Genomic DNA, 18,079 nt, shown 5'->3' with positions numbered 1-18,079 from the left:
TGGGTCACTATAATCGTGATGTTAAATTTCCATACCGTTTCATCCCTACAGTGAGCTAAGTGTGAAAAGATGTTAAGTAAAAATGAAAGCGTGCAGGCCGAGTGTGCAGTCTGGTAGGTCTGCCTGGCGGTTAGGGCTGTGCAATTAATCGAATTTCGATTTCGATTTCGATTTTGCCTCCCAACGATCACCAAAATAGTACAATCGAGAAAAAACGATTATTTTGCCTTGCGTTCTGAATGAAACGCGCACGCGCTCATCCGCCCCTCCCGAAGCCACAAACTTTCTCAGATCGGGAGTCTCGTGTGCAGAATTTAAAAACTCGGCGCGAGTAAAGATGGCAGAAGGAGGGCAGTTACAGCAGCGTTTGGTGAGCAAAAAAGGCAAAACCAACTCCGTTGTCTGGGAACAGTTTGGCTTCGAGGAATCAGACGACGAGCAGAAACATGCTACGTGCAAGATTTGCTACATGGTAGTGGCTGCACGCAAGGGAACATCACGAATTTGTTTTACCACTTGAAAATTAAACACAGAGTGACCTATGACAATCTAATAAAGAAACAAAAACTGACGAGAGCAGGGGTGCCGTGTAAACGTCCTTTTTTCCCCTCATATTTTTCAAATAATTCTCTCTTTGTAAACTTTGTTCAATGCATGCGAGTGCTGTCGTATGTTTGAATATGACCAGTCGTTTTCACCGTCATCACCCGGGTTTAGTGCCAGAAGACGCGAATGAGAAGCCGCGCGCGCTGTGAGGAAATGTATCTCTGTCCACTCATCCGAGAGCGCGCACACGTCTCTCAGCGCGCAAATATTGAGTTCTCTTTCAAGTCTTGCTCTTGAACGGACAAACTCACACAAAACGTATGTCAACATGTCCATCTTGATGAGTATCCTAGCAGACATAGTCTGTATATGCCTTAAGTGAACTTTATACAGTCGATAAAGACGACGCATATCCGATCCGGATTGAATAGCTTTTGTAAGTTTAATAGGATTCATCTTTAATTTATGCACTCAAATATGCAATGCTACCTTACATTTGATACATTTCTGTACCTGAAAACTAATGTTAGACGTACCTGAAAAGCATATCTAGCCGAACCATATTGTTGATCTTATTTATTTGTGATTATCATTTTTACGTGAATACTTTTATACTTGTATATAACATTGAATGTTATATTATTTATTTTAATAGTTCAAAAAGTACAACAAATGTTACAATTTCAATTGAATTGTTGAAAGGTGTATTTTTAATAAATACAACACATTCCCAAAGTCATGTGAAATAATCGTGTTACATAATCGTGATTTCAATATTGACCAAAATAATCGTGATTAAGATTTTTTCCATAATCGAGCAGCCCTACTGGCGGTGCTGCCGATGGTGGCAGAGTTGTTTCTTGCGGAGCCACCGGATGCTGTGCCGGGGGGACAAAAAAACTCAGTAGAGAGCAGGGGAGTGCAGCATCACGAGTATGATCCACACCAGAAGCACACAGTACTTTCCAATGCCAACGAGAACCATCAGACAGCTGAAATGTAACTGGACCTAACTGCTTTTGTACCAGTTGTGCTGCGACCAGAAAGTGTGGAGCTTGTTTTTCCGGTGTGGCCGCCGAGCCCGCACCCAGTCCAGCGGGGAGATTCTGGGAATCTGTGCCTTTTTTCTGGCATTGTATCAGTCCTGTGCTTTGAGCTGTTGTCTGTGCACCCTGGCTTCCAACACAGGGTTTCCATCGTAAGAAGTAGGAGGGCGAAGTCTGTGTAGGGGTAACTCCAGCTCCCGTCATAGCATCAGTTTTGCTGGTGACACCCCAGTGGTGGCATGCTGAGCTGCTCTGTAGTGTAGAAGAGTCTGCAATGAAGCCTAGTTGAAAGAGCAGCCTTGAGCTAAGTGTACTCTCGGACCATTTTTCAGCGACTGATTAAATCTCTCTACGCCCCCATTTGACTGTGGATGAGAGTAAGCTGTTAGTATGCGTTTGATCCCTTTGCTTCGGATGTAACTGGTAAACTCAGCAGAAACTAGTTGAGAGCCCTGTCGTCAAGGACCTTGGCAGACCCCAGCAGGAAAAGAGCGACTCCAGAAAGTCAATGATGGAATGGGATGTGACAGAGCCCACAGCTGCAGCCTCTGGCCACTTTAAGTGTAGATAAGCTACTATGAGGAAACGCAAATGATGGGGCACATCATGGAGTTCGCCTCAGAAATCCAATTAAATGTGGTCCCAAGGTTGAGTTGGCCAAAGCAAAGACCCCGGTGGTGGCGGGACAATTTTACCTCTTACAAGACAGTCCCGAGTACAGTCCCGAACGAGCAGCCAAGCACCCAAGGCCTTCAAACAGTGCTGGCCATTCTAGTTGCCAGGGGACCGCTGACTTTAATCCGATCACTTTCTCGTTTCCTCTTTTTGCTTTCCTCCGACAAAACCTTTGCTTTCTTATTTTTCTGTGCTGCTTCGGCCATGACTATAACATCCGGCAAACAAACTATAGTTGGGCTCGGGCTCGCACGTCCGAATTTAAGGAAGTGGGGGTGGTGGTGGAAGTGACGTATATGCCGTAAAGCAGTCGAATTTTGTAGTTCTTTTTGTTCTCGGGATACTACCCGAAACCCGAAGTTTAAAAGTACGATTAAAAACGATACAGCCCCCGTCAGGCTATGGCAGACGTGTCATTCAACCTATTGTAAGTCGATGTATCATCACAAGAGTCTTGAAAATATATTATGAAGGTTGAAAAGTTACCTAGTGCTGCTTTAACAGCGCATGTGGAGAACCCTGCTGAATTGGTGTTGATTGAATGGATAAAAGCAGGTGCTGTAGCGTTAGCATGCGGGTTTCATTGTGTAGGGGCTTGAACTGGAGCTGACCGACATCATTTTGCATAGTGGTTCAGCTTTTGACAGTGTCAACATGTTTGTCCCCGTGCTGGACAGTCCAAAGCACGTGATGAGTGTCTAGTGGAGCCACAATTTCCGCATCTGCGCTGAACTTGAGTATATTGTATGTTCGCACACGGAGATATATCTGCCTCTGCCGTGTGAACTTGTGCAGTCTTGGGTCTCATCGCAGCAGCATAATCATCCGCGTCTCCGAGTGTGCGAAACACACGCTGTCCTTTGGCTCTGCGACAGTACAGGAGAATGTCCATGTTCTGCTTCGTCGGGACAGCATCGAGACCCATTGCTAACAGGTACGTTTCAAAGGACGTTTTCCATTGTTCCCATGGGACCGTAGGCTCGCTGGGATGGGGCAAAAAAGGGCTCCGGGGAGATAATGACAGCCTGGGAAAATCAGCTGCCATTCTCGCCGCCAATTGTTATACATGTAAATACGACTCTTACTTGAGCTAGCTTTAATTCTTTATTGTGCTCGCCAACTCGTCTCACATCCTCGAACAGTGTCAGAAAAACATCCAACGTTTACGTCACTTCCCGTTCCCCAACCCTTAAAGTAACCGTAAATCTTATTAATGTAACGAACACATTACTTTAACTAAACATCAGGTTATTAGACTAATTAAGCATGCACTACTGTCACTGAGTCCAAAGTAAAGGAACTTGTAGAAGGGTTTCACTGAGCCCATGGCATCCCTCAGTGCTTTGGTGCCGTGGATGGGACTCATGTGGAAATGAGGCAGCCATAGCATGGTTTTGGGTTTTCATGTGGACAGAGATTTTTTTTAAAACAGTGCTTGTGTGGACGCGATTGTTTTTTAAAACGGAGTACCATGTACGTGGACTAGGCCTGAGTTTCCTACAGGGGTAGTAAAGCTGCATGATTCTGGACAAGATGAGAACCACAATTTGTTTGTTTAAAGCTGCTGTCCGTAAATTTTTTTTGTGTTCAAGATTTACAAAAATTATATAATGAGAATGTACAACATGAATCCATTTTCCAAAACGTGTTTTTGTCTTACTCTGAACCATTATGGTACACTTATAAGTGGTTTATATTGAGACTATTTCAGCCCGGTCAGGTAGGAACCGCTGCAGAGGAGCACTGTTTCTGTCTCTGGCGAGTCACGCAGGGACTGAGAGAAGTAGCTCCGGCTGCAATGTTCTTCCGCAAGACGCATGCAGATCTGTAAATTATATATAGGGCTTGACATTAAGCCTGTTAACACGCTTGTCCGAGTAAAACATTTGTTTGTCCGGATTTTTTTTGTAAATATAATCTATACTGAAGCAATATTCTCACCAGTGTTTAATCAGCTTTGACATATTTAAATATGCATATTTGTACCTTTTTATAAAGGGCATTTTTCCATAATCTTATTAAACATAGTATGCTTCGGCTCTCCTTTTATATTCTTAAATTTGATCAATAAATTAAATTAGAATAAGACACTATAGGCTGTTACCAATCAAATTAAATCATTTACACTGAAAAAATTACAACTGCCTTAATTAATGTTATGAGATTATTTTAAATATTTTTGAATATACAAATAAGAAATGTTGGAAAGATGAAACTAAACCAGCATGTGACCGTCTTAATGAGCGAGTCATTGAGTCGATTCAGTGAAACGCCTGAATCATTCAAGAATTTGGCGGTTGTTTACGAATAGGCCATTGAATCTTTTATTCAACCAATTCATTAAAATGCTGAATCATTCACTAACACACACTGTTGCTGTGAGATGCGTTACGGTTCTGCTGTTATATTTGTTTGGAACTATTTTCGCTGCTGAAATGGAACAAAAACAGTCCATATTGTTTCTAAAATGTAAGTGACTTAATGTTAAATGTTTATGGAACTGGTGAATGAAATCAGTGTCATGTTCAGTCGTGATGGTATTCAGGAAAACAACACTCTTGTTAGTGTAATGCTGCTTAACTGTATCACGTTATAAATATAAAAACTGAACAATTTTAACCGTGTATGTTAACTGAGTTTCTTTGTATGAGCGGCGCTCATTTATTTTCGATTTCTCCTCGAGAGCCTCAACAACACAACCTTGTTAATGTCAGTTCGTTTTATATTATTATCCACTATCGATCTCCACTTACACTAACTGAATGCAGAATCATTATTGCACTTTGGTGATTCCCTAGTTATTTTTTGTATTGACGTTTTAACCAGGATACTTATCCGTCGGGCAAGTAAAATTGTTTTTCACTTGCCCCTTCAAAAAATCCACTTGTCCCGGACAAGCGGACAAGCGTTAATGTCGAGCCCAGATAGAGACAAATAGTTTTTAAAAAAAAAGATTTTTGAAGGTGAAAATGAATATTAAAAAAAAAAAATTGCCCGCAGTAGTAGAGGCGTGGCTGTCTGATTTGTGAGTGGGCGCGCTAGTGTGCCTGAGGGTTCAGGGACAGGTCAAAGGAGTCGCACTGTCTGGCAAAGCGTCACTGCTTAAAGTTGACGGGTCTTGCATGGAAGATGGCAGAAAGTGCAGAGCCCAACTCAACCGCAGCAGAGAAAGTGATTTTAAAGCCATACCTGGAAGTACTTTGGATTTTGGTCGGTAGGAGGTAAAATTGTTGAGCCGCAAGATAAAGTTGTATGCAAGCTATTTAAGATACAGTTAGCATACCATTCGACCACTAGCAACATGAGGTCACTTCTCGAAAATGTGCACCCAAATGAGCATGGCATAATGTGTGGAACTCCAGAAAAACAGTCGCGTCTTGACACTTACACCGCCACAAGCTCTTTGACTGCAACACGACAAGAGGCCATAACGGAGAAATTACCATCAGGTTTCCAGTCCCCCACACGCACATGGCTCTGTGTGTGTAGGCCCAACATGCTTGGTGGCCTGCGGGTCGGAAGCCCCCAGGCGCAGCGTGTCCAATGTAGGCGCGAGGGAGAGCGAGTGCATTTGTGCGTCTCTCTTAAGAGTCTTAAAGAAATCCCACCCTCGATGGTTGAGTTGACCAATGGGATCATTGGGATTTCCCAGCGGGAAATTCCTCTGTGGGAGATTTTATGGCTTCTTTGTTTCAAGCTTGATTCAATGGGTCTGTGCCCATTTATACTCCATTTAATACAACAAACACACACTGCATCCTCTGAAGAAGGGACATACATGAAAGTGTAAGTCGTGAAACGAGCATTAATTTGATAGGAGACGAGAGATATGAGCAACTTACTAGTTCATGTAACCTCATATAAGACATGCATAAACGAAATAACATACAAGGGACACTTTACAAGACAATGCCCTGGGGTGCATGTTCATTTATAGACGGTTTGTCTATAACTTAAGGGCAAAAGCGTGTGTTTTTACAGGCTTTGTCTTAACTATGGCGTTTCCATGTGGCCACATTCTTTAGGGCCATAAAATGTCTTATCAGTTGGTATCCAGGGTAACTGAGGACCTTTCTCTGTTGTGTTGGGGGAAGGTCTGTTTACGAAGCACAAAGCATTAGGGATGCACCGAATATTCTCGGCCGAAAATGCCCCAAAAGTGCATTTTCGGTTTTCGGCCGAAATACTTTTATCACCGAAACAACATGGCCGAAATGTTGTGATGACGCAAACAGAAACCGCGACCTGCACGTGCTTGTCTGAAGCAACATGTCAGCGGTGTGGACGTGTTTCAGTATATCTGAGAAACACCCACGTCTGCTTCATGCACAAGCACTGACAGCGAGAGCTCAGAGCTGTTCATGTTCTCGATGAGAAGAGGACCAGACTTCACTGTGAAACCGAACGCAATCTTTAACAGTGGGCATGTTTTAAGCGCGGAACACACTTCAATCTGGCGGCAGCGCGCGCGCGTGAACGCGATCATCTGTGAGCGCGATCGATCATCTCTTCCTAAAGAATAAACATGAATGAACATCTAAGGTGTGTTGAGGATACATTACAACTTACTGTCATGTGTATATATGTGGTGTAATCGCTCAATCAGTGTTTCAACGGCGGAAAGACCTCAATATAACTGCTGTAAACTAAACGGTCATGTAGCATCACATTTACCTTAGGCACCTCAGTGTCCACAGCTGTTAGTTGATTTCTCAAGTGAACTCTTTCACTAAATATATGACCTATATTAGCCGTTATATTCATTATATTCTACTTAACCTGTTAATGATATCTTGATTATTTCATGTATGTTTAAATAAAATGACAGACACTGTGTATAAATGATTATATTTCAACAACGAATTGGATAAAAAACTATTTTATAATTAGATTTAGAAGTTATTGCAAAAACTGCCTTATGTGAAGTGTACATGTTTGTGTACGATGTTATTTGAGTGTTGATTATTAGACCTAAAAATACATAGCAACTGAATTTAGGCTAATAGTTTGGGCTCTGTTTTTAACCTTTAATATTAATGTGCAAGTAAGGGCTCTATAGTTTAGAGCAATATATTCAATAAACTTTTAGTTATAATTTAATTCATTTAAGGACAGACTTTTTTTTTCAGTTAACCAATAAAAATAAATAAAAAGCCATTTTGTAAAACTGCTGTACCGAACCGTCAGTTTTGTGTACCGCTACACCCCTATTCTACAGTTAACATATGGGCTATGGCAGTCTTTGATTTGATACACTATTATGTTAAAGGCCTACAGAGAAAATAAATGTATCTTTAAGCAGTTGCACTTGTTCTGAATGCACTTTCTTGTAGTAGTCCTACAGAGAACAATTTTAAATGCACTAGACCTAAATGCACTTTGTTTTTATGAGAGAACATTTAATTTAAAAACCTTTCTGTAGGCCTGTACATTATTATTTAATGTACAAATGAGTGGGGTCAAGTTAAACATTTTAGTTTGAATTTTATTTTATACTGTGCATTGTTGCAATGTGCTAAATAAATATTGGCATAACTTGTAATTGATTTATTCTTTGAAACTTTAATATTAATGTATGCAATTGCAATGCCTTGATTTTAGTAAAGTTAGTACACAGTCATAGCCATAAATGCAATGGTACTAATAATTGGCATAATTTCTTTCGGTGTTTCGGTTTTCGGCTTTCGGCCTTGGTTTCCTCTTTTTCGGTTTTCGGTTTCGGCCAAGAATTTTCATTTCGGTGCATCCCTACAAAGCATTTAAAACATATTTGTTAAATGTCACAGGCGATTATGGGTCTGATTTGCCTCAGTTGTTATACAAATAAATAAATAAATAAATAAATAAATAGTGTTTCTATATAATCGGTTATCAGGCACATAAACAAGCAAATAATTGGTATCAGTAATAAAGAAAATCAATATCGGTCGATCACTACGGTAAACAGCACGAGGTTATCAAGTAGTCTCCATAAACACTTATGATTGTCCCAAAGCAGACTTCTTACGTTAACGTCCGTTGATGTGGACGCTAATTCACAAAAGATGATATTTTGAAGAATATGGCTAATTTAACATTATGTCAATGGGACCCAACAACTGTTTGGCTACTGACATTCTTATCTTTAAAAATATATTATTTTGTGTTTAGCAGAAGAAAGAAATGAATACAGGTTTGGAACAACTTGAAGGTGAGTAAAATTACAGAATTTTTTACTTTTCAAATGACAGAACCATCCCTTTAACCACTTCAACTCTGCACCCCCCCCACGGACCCACCCACGGGTCCAATATTGCATCATCATAATCATTTGAAAAAAATCTATAAGTTGTACAGCACAAAACTAGACATATATGGTATCGTTTGAAAGATTAAACGATAATAAGGTTTTTCCCCTGTTTACTGACACCTAGTGGAATCCACAGAAACTTTCGCAAGGGAAATAGACCAAACAGTAGGGCTGTAATCTCCCAGTCGATTAGTCAATTATTAGTCGATACGTTCTGGCTCGACCAAAATTCGGATTGGTCGATTTTGCCGCGTTCATTTCATTAGTTTTGCTGCGTTCATTTAATCAGTTTGCCGCGCCGCGTTGATTTCATCAGGTGGAAAGCACTAATTGCTAATGGGGGTGTTTTCAGAGCAGCCCTGTTTCACAGGTAACAGTCTGCATTCAGAACACCCCCATTGTTTTTACTTATTTTGGATTAGCCCAACCCACTGGCGAAGAGAAGTCTCTCGCGGGTCCTTTGTTTTTCATTCCCCGCTGGATCAAACGCACGCCCATAGCGGTAAACTTGAGGAACGCCCATCAACATACACATGAGGGGAAGCGTCACAACACCACGCTATAAGTGGATCTGTACTGTCAGTTTTGCCGCGTTCATTTAATCCGTTTTGCCGCGTTCATTTAATCAGTTTTGCCGAGCCACGTTCATTTCATTACTTTTGCTGCGTTCATTTCATCAGTTTTGCCGCGCCGCGTTGATTTCATCAGGTGGAAAGCACTAATTGCTAATGGGGGTGTTTTCAGAGCACCCCTGTTTCACAGGTAACAGTCTGCCTTCAGAACACCCCCATTGTTTTTACTTCTTTTGGATTAGCCCAACCCACTGGAGAAGAGAGACAGATTGAAGAAGGCTAGTTCTCTTTCAAGCATACGTTTCGGTGTCTCACTATGGATACGCCCCTTCCGCGTATTCCTCAGAAGCCCTATTACATTACGCCAGCCCCAATTGGCTGGCAGACGTGACGTTGTGTCTGGGAGTGGCCTCCCCCTCCCTCAGTATAAAAGGGGCAGCACAACATCACAACGACATTCAAAAACCTCTTCTCGCTTCACACCAGAAGCCTTGAAGCCTACCTTTTCAAAGAACAAACTTCTGGACGAACCACTGGCCACCACGCCGTTTTTCGTCTGGCTCCTTCAATTTGCATTCCAGCCGATTGCAAGGATTGTTCGATACAACGATGGCCGCAGCAATGCAAACCATCCCGGCTAGTGAGGGAGATTCTGTGCGATTGTGTTCATGCGGGAACAAAATTTCATGCAAGGACACACACCAGGTCTGCTCTGCATGTCTCGGGCTGAAACATGCCCAATTGGCGATCGAGAACCCCGGCTCCTGTGAACACTGCGCACGCTTCACCATGAAGAGCCTTCGCCGCAGGCTAGCACGCCAAGCTAGCCTGTCAGGCCAAGATCCCCTCATGTCACCTAGCCCTGTTCCAGCTGCCACTCCGCAGGTAACCATTCCTGCAGTAGAGCTGCCCACCACGGGAGTTCTGTCCTGGAGTGAAGAGCTTGACGCGTGCGTCCCTCTGCCTGGTGTGCTCAGCACGGACGAGGATGAGGACGCGCTCGATTTCGAGGAAGAGGGACAATCCGATTATCTTCTCTCTGAGGAAGAGGAAGATTTCGAGGACTCCCCCTTCCTTCCCCCTGCGCACTCGGCACGACTCCTCGTCGCGGCGGGATCCACGGAAGAGGCGGGCGGGGCACCATCCTCTCCGCTTCTCAGTGTTGATCTGCAAGATGTGTGCAAACGCGCTGCAGATAAACTAAATATTCCGTGGCCGACCGTGGTAGCAGAGACTGCAAAGTCTCGCTATGAGGGCAAGAGGCTGTCGAGAGCGAAACGGGCAGCACGACAGCTCCTTCCAGTATTTCCAGAGCTGCTGGAGGAGGTTGCGGTGACATGGAAGGACAAACCATTCACAAGCAAGATGCCCGTGCAGGGAGGATCCGCTCTTGATGTGGAAGGGATGGAGAAGGATGGCCTTCTCCGAATGCCCCCCATGGAGCCACTAGTTGCCGCGCACTTACACCCAAAGCGTACGGCGGCTGCAAATCCGACTTTACCATCCAAAGCGGACAGATTCCAGTCGAGCATGACGGAGCGCGCTTACAAAAGCAGTCGCTCTCTCTGTCAGAGCTCTGAACGCGATCTCTATGCTTACCGCATACCAAGCGGAGCTGCAGGACGAAGTGTCGACCATGCCAGGTCAGACACATTGGGAAGAGATCTGTGTCGTTACGGATCTCTCTCTACGTCTTCAGAGATGCGCGGTTCAAGCCGCGGGCATGGCCACGATGGTAATTCAGGAGAGAGGAAGATGGCTTAACCTGGCCAATCTCTCTGACAGGGAGAAAGAAGCCATCCTGGACGCACCGGTGGTCGCAGAGGGCATTTTTGGCTCAGCACTGTCACTGATGCAAAAAAGATGCGAGGAGAAGAAGAGGGACGATGAGGCTCTGCAACTCTGCATGCCTAGAAAGTCGCAGACTGCACCCCCTCCGCCACCTCGGCAGACCTTCGCACAGGCCGCGATTCCTAAACGGCAGAGACCGAACGTGAATGCAGCGGGTCAGGGCGGAGCACCGGAACAGAGAACTGCCTGGGCTAGAAAGAACTATCCGCCTGCAACAGCTCAAACGGTTCAGCCAGCTCCTCAACCTCATCCTCATGCCCATTATCAGGGAGCAAGGAGGAAGAAGAAGGCAGTTTGATGGGACCTTCCTCAGGGACGGGAGCCCACAGCCCCCCTGTTCGCTGGCTCCCGACCCTCAAAGGTTCAGTGTTCGACAAGGAACGAGTTCCGAAGTTCCCACTTCCAGATGTTCTGTGTGGAAAACAGAGCCCGGCTGGGCCAGGGGAAGCAGAGCGGTGAAAAGAACGAGAGACGGTGCAGTGGTGCACACCCACCCACTAGTCACAAGCACTTTCCATGTTCAAAACTCAATAAAGTTTTCACTGTACCCCCAAAACATGTTGGAAAACATAACGCCACAAAAAATGTTGCAAAACATACTGACAGAACACAATATTACATCTCCTCAGGGGGTTATCGCCCCCTTAGAGGTGATGAGACACTTAAACTCTGTCCAAACGCGAAGTGCCCACGCATGCGCAGTACAGATCACAGACTCGTTCACGACTCAGCCACACGATGGCACCAGAACACTGCAAATAAACAAGTGGCGAGAATGCACACAGTCCCGCTGGGTATTGAGAACGATACAGTACGGGTACAGAATGCAATTTGTCACTTCTCCCCCGCAATTCAAAGGGATAGTTCATTCTCAGGTGCGGGGAGAATTAAAGCATGTTCTTCAGGAAGAAATTTCCTCTCTGTTGAACAAGAAGGCGATAAGAGTGGTCCCACCCGAGCAAAGCCACAGTGGGTTTTACTCGAGGTACTTTCTCGTTCCAAAGAAGGGAACTCGGGGTCTTTGTCCCATATTAGATCTGCGTGCACTGAACAAATACTTAAGAAAGTACAAGTTCAGAATGCTCACTCATTCTACACTCCTAAAAATAGTGCGCCAGGGCGATTGGTTTACGTCGATCGACCTGAAAGACGCGTACTTTCACATAAAGATATACCCACCCCACAGGAAATTCCTGAGATTTGCCTTCCTTGGCGTGGCATACGAGTATCTGGTTCTCCCGTTTGGCCTGTCTCTCAGCCCAAGAGTATTTGTAAAGTGCACAGAAGCGGCCCTGACTCCACTCAGGGAACAGGGTATTCGTCTCGCTACTTACATAGACGACTGGCTGGTGACAGCTCAGTCAGAGCAGGATGCGAGAGAACATACAGCTATGCTTCTGGAACACATACAGAAGCTGGGTTTACAACTAAACACAGAAAAGAGTGTTTTAATTCCCACGCAGTCCATAACATATCTGGGGTTGTCACTGGACTCGGTGACATTCAGAGCACGACTGTCGGAGGACAGGGTGGTAAAATTCACTCGGTGCCTGGCCGAATTTCAGAAGGGAAAAAGTGTCTCTTTCCGCACATGCCTCAGGCTATTGGGACTGATGGCCTCAGCCCTGATAGTCATTTCCTTAGGCAGACTGTTTATGAGAGAGTTTCAACGCTGGGTAGCGTCTCTGAGGCTGGATCCACTACGGCACTCCCGAAGGAGAGTGAGAGTGACGTCAGAGGCGGTGTTGGCACTGCGTCAATGGAGACTCCCGACCTTTCTGGTTCAGGGGGTACCCATGGGCGTGGTTCAAGCCAGGAAAGTCATAACAACGGACGCGTCGTTGTCAGGTTGGGGGGGCATCCACGAGGGCAGGATAGTGAATGGGAGATGGGGTCATCATCTGGCCGATCTTCATACAAACTATCTGGAAATGCTTGCCGTTCTTCTGACGTTGAAGCATTTCCTTCCCTTTCTGAAGGGACATCATGTCCTTGTGAGAACAGACAACACTACGGTTGTGGCTTACATAAATCGACAGGGGGATCTCAGATCACTTCCCTTGCACGTTAGCACGCAAACTGATCTTATGGGGCAATGTCAATCTTCTATCCCTGAGAGCGACGCACGTACAGGGTGTAATGAATCAGGGTGCGGATTTGCTGTCCAGGGGCAATCCTCTATACGGGGAGTGGAGATTGAACAAGGAAGTGGTCGAACAGATTTGGAGCATATACGGCAGAGCGACAGTGGATCTGTTCGCGTCGCACGACAATGCTCAGTGTCCTCTGTTCTTCTCACTGAAGGACCAGAGCGCGCCCCTGGGGATAGATGCGTTGGCGCACGAATGGCCTCGCACTCTCCTTTACGCGTTCCCACCGATAGCGTTAATATCCCCAACACTCTACAGAGTGAGGGCGGAAGGATTGAGGCTGATACTAATAGCTCCGAGGTGGCCAGGGAAACACTGGCTGGCGGAGATCATACATATGCTATACGACGATCCGTGGCCTCTCCCGTTGCGCAGAGATCTACTGTCCCAGGCAGAAGGGGAGATATTTCAACCTCATCCAGAACGCCTGGCACTATGGGCCTGGCCAGTGAGTGGTTTAATTTGAACACAACTGGTCTGTCTGACAGTGTTATCAGGACCATACAAAATGCTAGAGCCTCGTCTACTAGGTCTCTTTACGAGTGCAAATGGGGCGTGTTTGAACGTTGGTGCACGGCTAAACACGAAATTCCCTTTCAGTGTTCGGTGGCGGTCGTTCTATCATTTCTGCAGGATTTGATAGACCAAGGGAAAGCGTTTAACCATAAAAGTGTTTCTGGCCGCTATATCTGCCTGTCACATAGGTTTTGATAACAAAACTGTTGGGCAGCATCCTTTAGTATGCAGATTCATGAAGGGCGCACGCCGCGCGTTGCCAGTTTCAAAACCGCTTTCTCCTTCATGGGATTTGGCATTGGTGCTTGATGCTATTTCAATGTCCCCATTTGAACCGTTGGACAAGATTGATTTAAAAATATTGTCATTTAAGACAGCGCTGCTGTTAGCTTTGGCTTCAGCGAAGCGCGTAAGCGAGATCCATGCACTTTCGGTGCATTCAGCGTGTATGCAGTTCATGCATGCGGATGCAGGGGTAATTCTGAAACCTAATCCTGCATTCATGCCTAAAATAATTAATTCTATCATCCCTCTTGAGTTGAGAGCCTTCTCCCCACCGCCTTTTGCGTCATCAGAACAGCAAAAGTCGAATGCGCTGTGCCCAGTGCGCGCTTTACGCATTTACGTAGAAAGAACCAGAGGGTTCAGGGAGAATGACCAGCTGTTCGTGTCTTGGGCGAAACCACGTACGGGGAAACCGATTAATAACAGCGTTTATCGCACTGGATAGTGGAGGCTATTTCATTGGCATATTCTAGCAAGGGTCTTGTGCCCCCGTCTGGTTTACGTGCACACTCAACGAGGGGAATGTCAACGTCGTGGGCTCTTTTTAAAGGAGTCACGATACAGGATATTTGTGAAGCGGCGAGTTGGTCCTCGCCGAATACATTTGCAAGATTCTACAAATTCGATGTTAAAGCTCAAACGTTAGCTCATGCAGTATTGAGCGTAGGAATGTGAGTCGTGAGTCATGACTTGTTCAGCCCTGAATATAGTTATGGTGGTTGGCAGGAGACTTCGAGGCAGGCTATCTGGCAATACGGGAGTTAGGATATCCCATAGTGAGACACCGAAACGTATGCTTGAAAGAGAACAATAGGTTACTTGCGTAACCCCGGTTCTCTGATAGCATTAAGTGAGGTGTCTCACCAGATCACCCTCCTTGCTGTGTGAAGCGAGGAAGAGGTGTGCTTGTTTTGAATGTCGTTGTGACGTTGTGCTGCCCCTTTTATACTGAGGGAGGGGGAGGCCACTCCCAGACACAACGTCACGTCTGCCAGCCAATTGGGGCTGGCGTAATGTAATAGGGCTTCTGAGGAATACGCGGAAGGGGCGTATCCATAGTGAGACACCTCACTTAATGCTATCAGAGAACCGGGGTTACGCAAGTAACCTATTGTTTTCTTGTATATTATTTATTTAATTGTGAGCGTTTTTTCTGCTCTTGATCTGGCTTGTTTAATAAATATTCCCTTTTTATTAAAGTGGACGTGCCTTTTGTGTTTAAGAGTAAAAGCTTTAAGTTAATAGTCTATTCGTGTCTCAGCCGCTAAGCTGAGCTCAGCTGAGCTCCTAACGTTATATGTTCGAGCTGCACAGAGCGGCTGAAATGAGTCTGTCAGTTATTATAATACATATGACAAAAACAATTGTCTAAATTATGTTGCATATTCCTCAAAAGTTCTTGTGATGATATCTAGTTGACAACACATAGTACTATATTTTCGGAAGTCATAGGCTATGATATTGCGCAGGTGCACTTGATGCGACGCTGTCAGAGCCGACAGACTCGTGTGTCAGACTCATTTCAGTGCAAAATAATCATCTCAAAAACTATTTAATATACTGCAAATAGCCTACTAGTTTTTTTATGTTTATTTATAATTAATTTAGGCAGACAACAAGGCTACCAAGTACTGCGCACAGTGTGCAGCTTATTCATTTAACGTTTTTTTTTCCTAACGTCATTTTAGTTGATTTTTAGTCGAAAATTTCAGGACTTCAGTCGACCAAGATTTTCTTTGGTTGATTACAGCCCTACCAAACAGATTAAAAATTATAGATTTTCAAATAAATAAATTTAAAAAAAATCAAAATTTGACAATTTATGTTTATCATAAAGTTGTGAATAAATACAATATGATATATGAAATATTCCACCACTGAGATAAAATTGGGAGTGTTTTCTGTAAAATGACCATTTTTATCAATTTACTCCAATGTAAGTGGGCAGGGCGCTCTTTTAAATTCAGATATACCCTATTCTCTAAAAAATTCAAAATATGCTGCAGAGCTGAAGTGGTTTTAAACCAGGGCTCTGGCACACATTCATTGTTTTCATAATACAATTAATGAGTCCCTTTGTCAAAGGAATATAAAGGGAAAGCATATTTTTGCATGCACCTGGCAAGAGTGAAGCAGAAATATTATAGAAATAAGTCATTTTAATATAAAGGCTTAAACAAACAATTTGACATACATTCTGACCTGACAACATCAAATTTCTCTGAAGAGTTCAGTCAGCAAATAAACAACTTAGCTCATTCAAATCCTAAACTGCATTCAAATACATAACCAGACAACCATTAGTTGGCATTTGTCCAGTATTTCAACCATCTTTTCTCATGATGTGTGTAATCACACAGTCTACACAGTTCATACTTGTACTGTGCCCTAAAAGTATGTGCTGTTTTTGTGAAGAAAAAGTACATCCTTTTTAGTGTGCAGCAGAAGAATAGGCAAGCTTTAGGACATGCTACTTTTTAATAATTGTGTCTTTAATGGACCGCTCTGTTTAAACTGCCCTGTCAATCATCTTGTCACACTTAAAATTGTCCACATTCAATTGAATTTAATTCCCTACCGTTTCAAGGTGAAATGTAGTAGCGCAGTCGTGAGTCTTTCATGTGGCGAACTCTTCTAATGTGTTTGTAATTTGCATAGTGATCCATTTAAAAGTTAAAGACAAAATGTATCAATTTCACAGTGCTGTTGCAGATTAAATAGAACGTGGATAACATTGAATAAATATATTTGTCAGGTTAGATACTGAATATTAAATCAAACCCCTTTATCTAAACCTCTCTACTTAACCGTCTAGATTTGCACGTCCGCCATGTTTGTAGTTTAACACTTTTTATTTGTGTTTGTAGTTCTAATCGAATCCTCGTTCATCGTGTAATGGGTTGTGGGCATGGCAATACAAGCAGTTAATGTGCACGGATATGCACTTTGGATTCTAACTGTAAAAAGTTGACCTTCCGTGTATCTTTGGAATACATTTCAACATACTATGATTTAGGACACAAAATTCGAAATTAGAATTAGTATTTAGAAAAAAGATAGTATGAGAATTGTGACGCAACATATGTCCTTCCTATGCTTCGGTTTCATAGGACTGAAGTCTCAAGCACTGCAAGTACAGTAATTATTATAGGAATATCTAAAGCTATAAGCTAGTACAAGTCTATCTGTCATTAATATGGCACATCTGTTAAGCAGAGACTTATGGTTGAGAGATGGATTTGTGGACGTTTTCAGCCAACAAGCCGTAAACGGCATCTAAAAACAGGGTGGTGGGATAAAGCTAGTTTCAAATTACGCTGTGGCTCAATATTTGCAGCTTCCTCTCGGAGCAGAGAGGAGCCATTTGTGCTCCCAGTTCTGAAGGAAGCTCAAATATCACATAAATAAAGTATTACTCTTCTTTATATTTTTGGAAGGGAAGGTGGAAAATGGTTCAAACCAGATGACAACTTGCTCAAAGAATCTGGAAAATATAAACTCTGTTGTATTTGTGGTCTTGACATGAGACATTTTAGCTCTCAACACCTTTTGGATACAACTCCAAGCTCCTTTGAAGCATGTGTTGCTGGTCACATTTTTATTATGAGAAGATTGCATTGCATTGCAATGCAAAAAAAAAAAAAAAAAAACCTTATCAAATCAGATAAACTAACTCAGATTAATCAACAAACTAAGCAAATAAACCAACCTGCTTTAGAGCCACTGACACTGGAGTAACAAGCTAATGCTCTTCAATGCATGAAGCACATCTCACACAAAGGTCGCTTTCAGACCAAGCAGCTTTCTATTGGTCAACTCTACAAATTCATGGTGACAAACTTGAACAATTGCAAATTTAGCATGCCAAAATACTTCATCCACACAAGAAATTTCAGATTGCACGGATTCTTATAAAATCCATAATAGGGGCACTTTAACACTGCCAAATCTCAGTAATAAAAGTATGCAGGATTTCATATTGTGCGCAACCACATCACAAGTTATTTACACATAGTAGTGATGAAAGACAATGAATTATGAGAAATCACCTGCTAAAATCGCTTTGACTGGTCACATCATACGCATACCCATGGTATGTCCATATGCTTGACCCTGAATGCCAAGGCCAGCCTCATAACGCTTAATAAT

General features: G+C 43.4%; 2 protein-coding genes across 3 annotated transcripts in view; one reads left to right on the top strand and one right to left on the bottom strand.

The window, feature by feature from the left end:
- LOC307116914 (uncharacterized protein) overlaps positions 1-11,233 on the top strand; it is a 39,643-nt gene extending 28,410 nt beyond the window's left edge. The window contains exon 2 of the mRNA XM_079801433.1: positions 9,404-11,233. Coding sequence (XP_079657559.1) covers positions 9,738-10,892 — 1,155 coding nt within the window. The 5' untranslated portion in view covers positions 9,404-9,737 and the 3' untranslated portion in view covers positions 10,893-11,233. The remainder of the gene's footprint in view (positions 1-9,403) is intronic.
- The window catches only part of mpp7a (MAGUK p55 scaffold protein 7a), a 164,851-nt gene that overhangs the window by 136,529 nt on the left and 10,243 nt on the right, over positions 1-18,079 (bottom strand). The window lies entirely within an intron of this gene.

The sequence above is a fragment of the Gobio gobio genome (assembly GCF_949357685.1).
Source record: "Gobio gobio genome assembly, chromosome: 20".
NCBI lineage: Eukaryota > Metazoa > Chordata > Actinopteri > Cypriniformes > Gobionidae > Gobio > Gobio gobio.
This window is presented reverse-complemented; position numbering and strand designations above follow the sequence as displayed.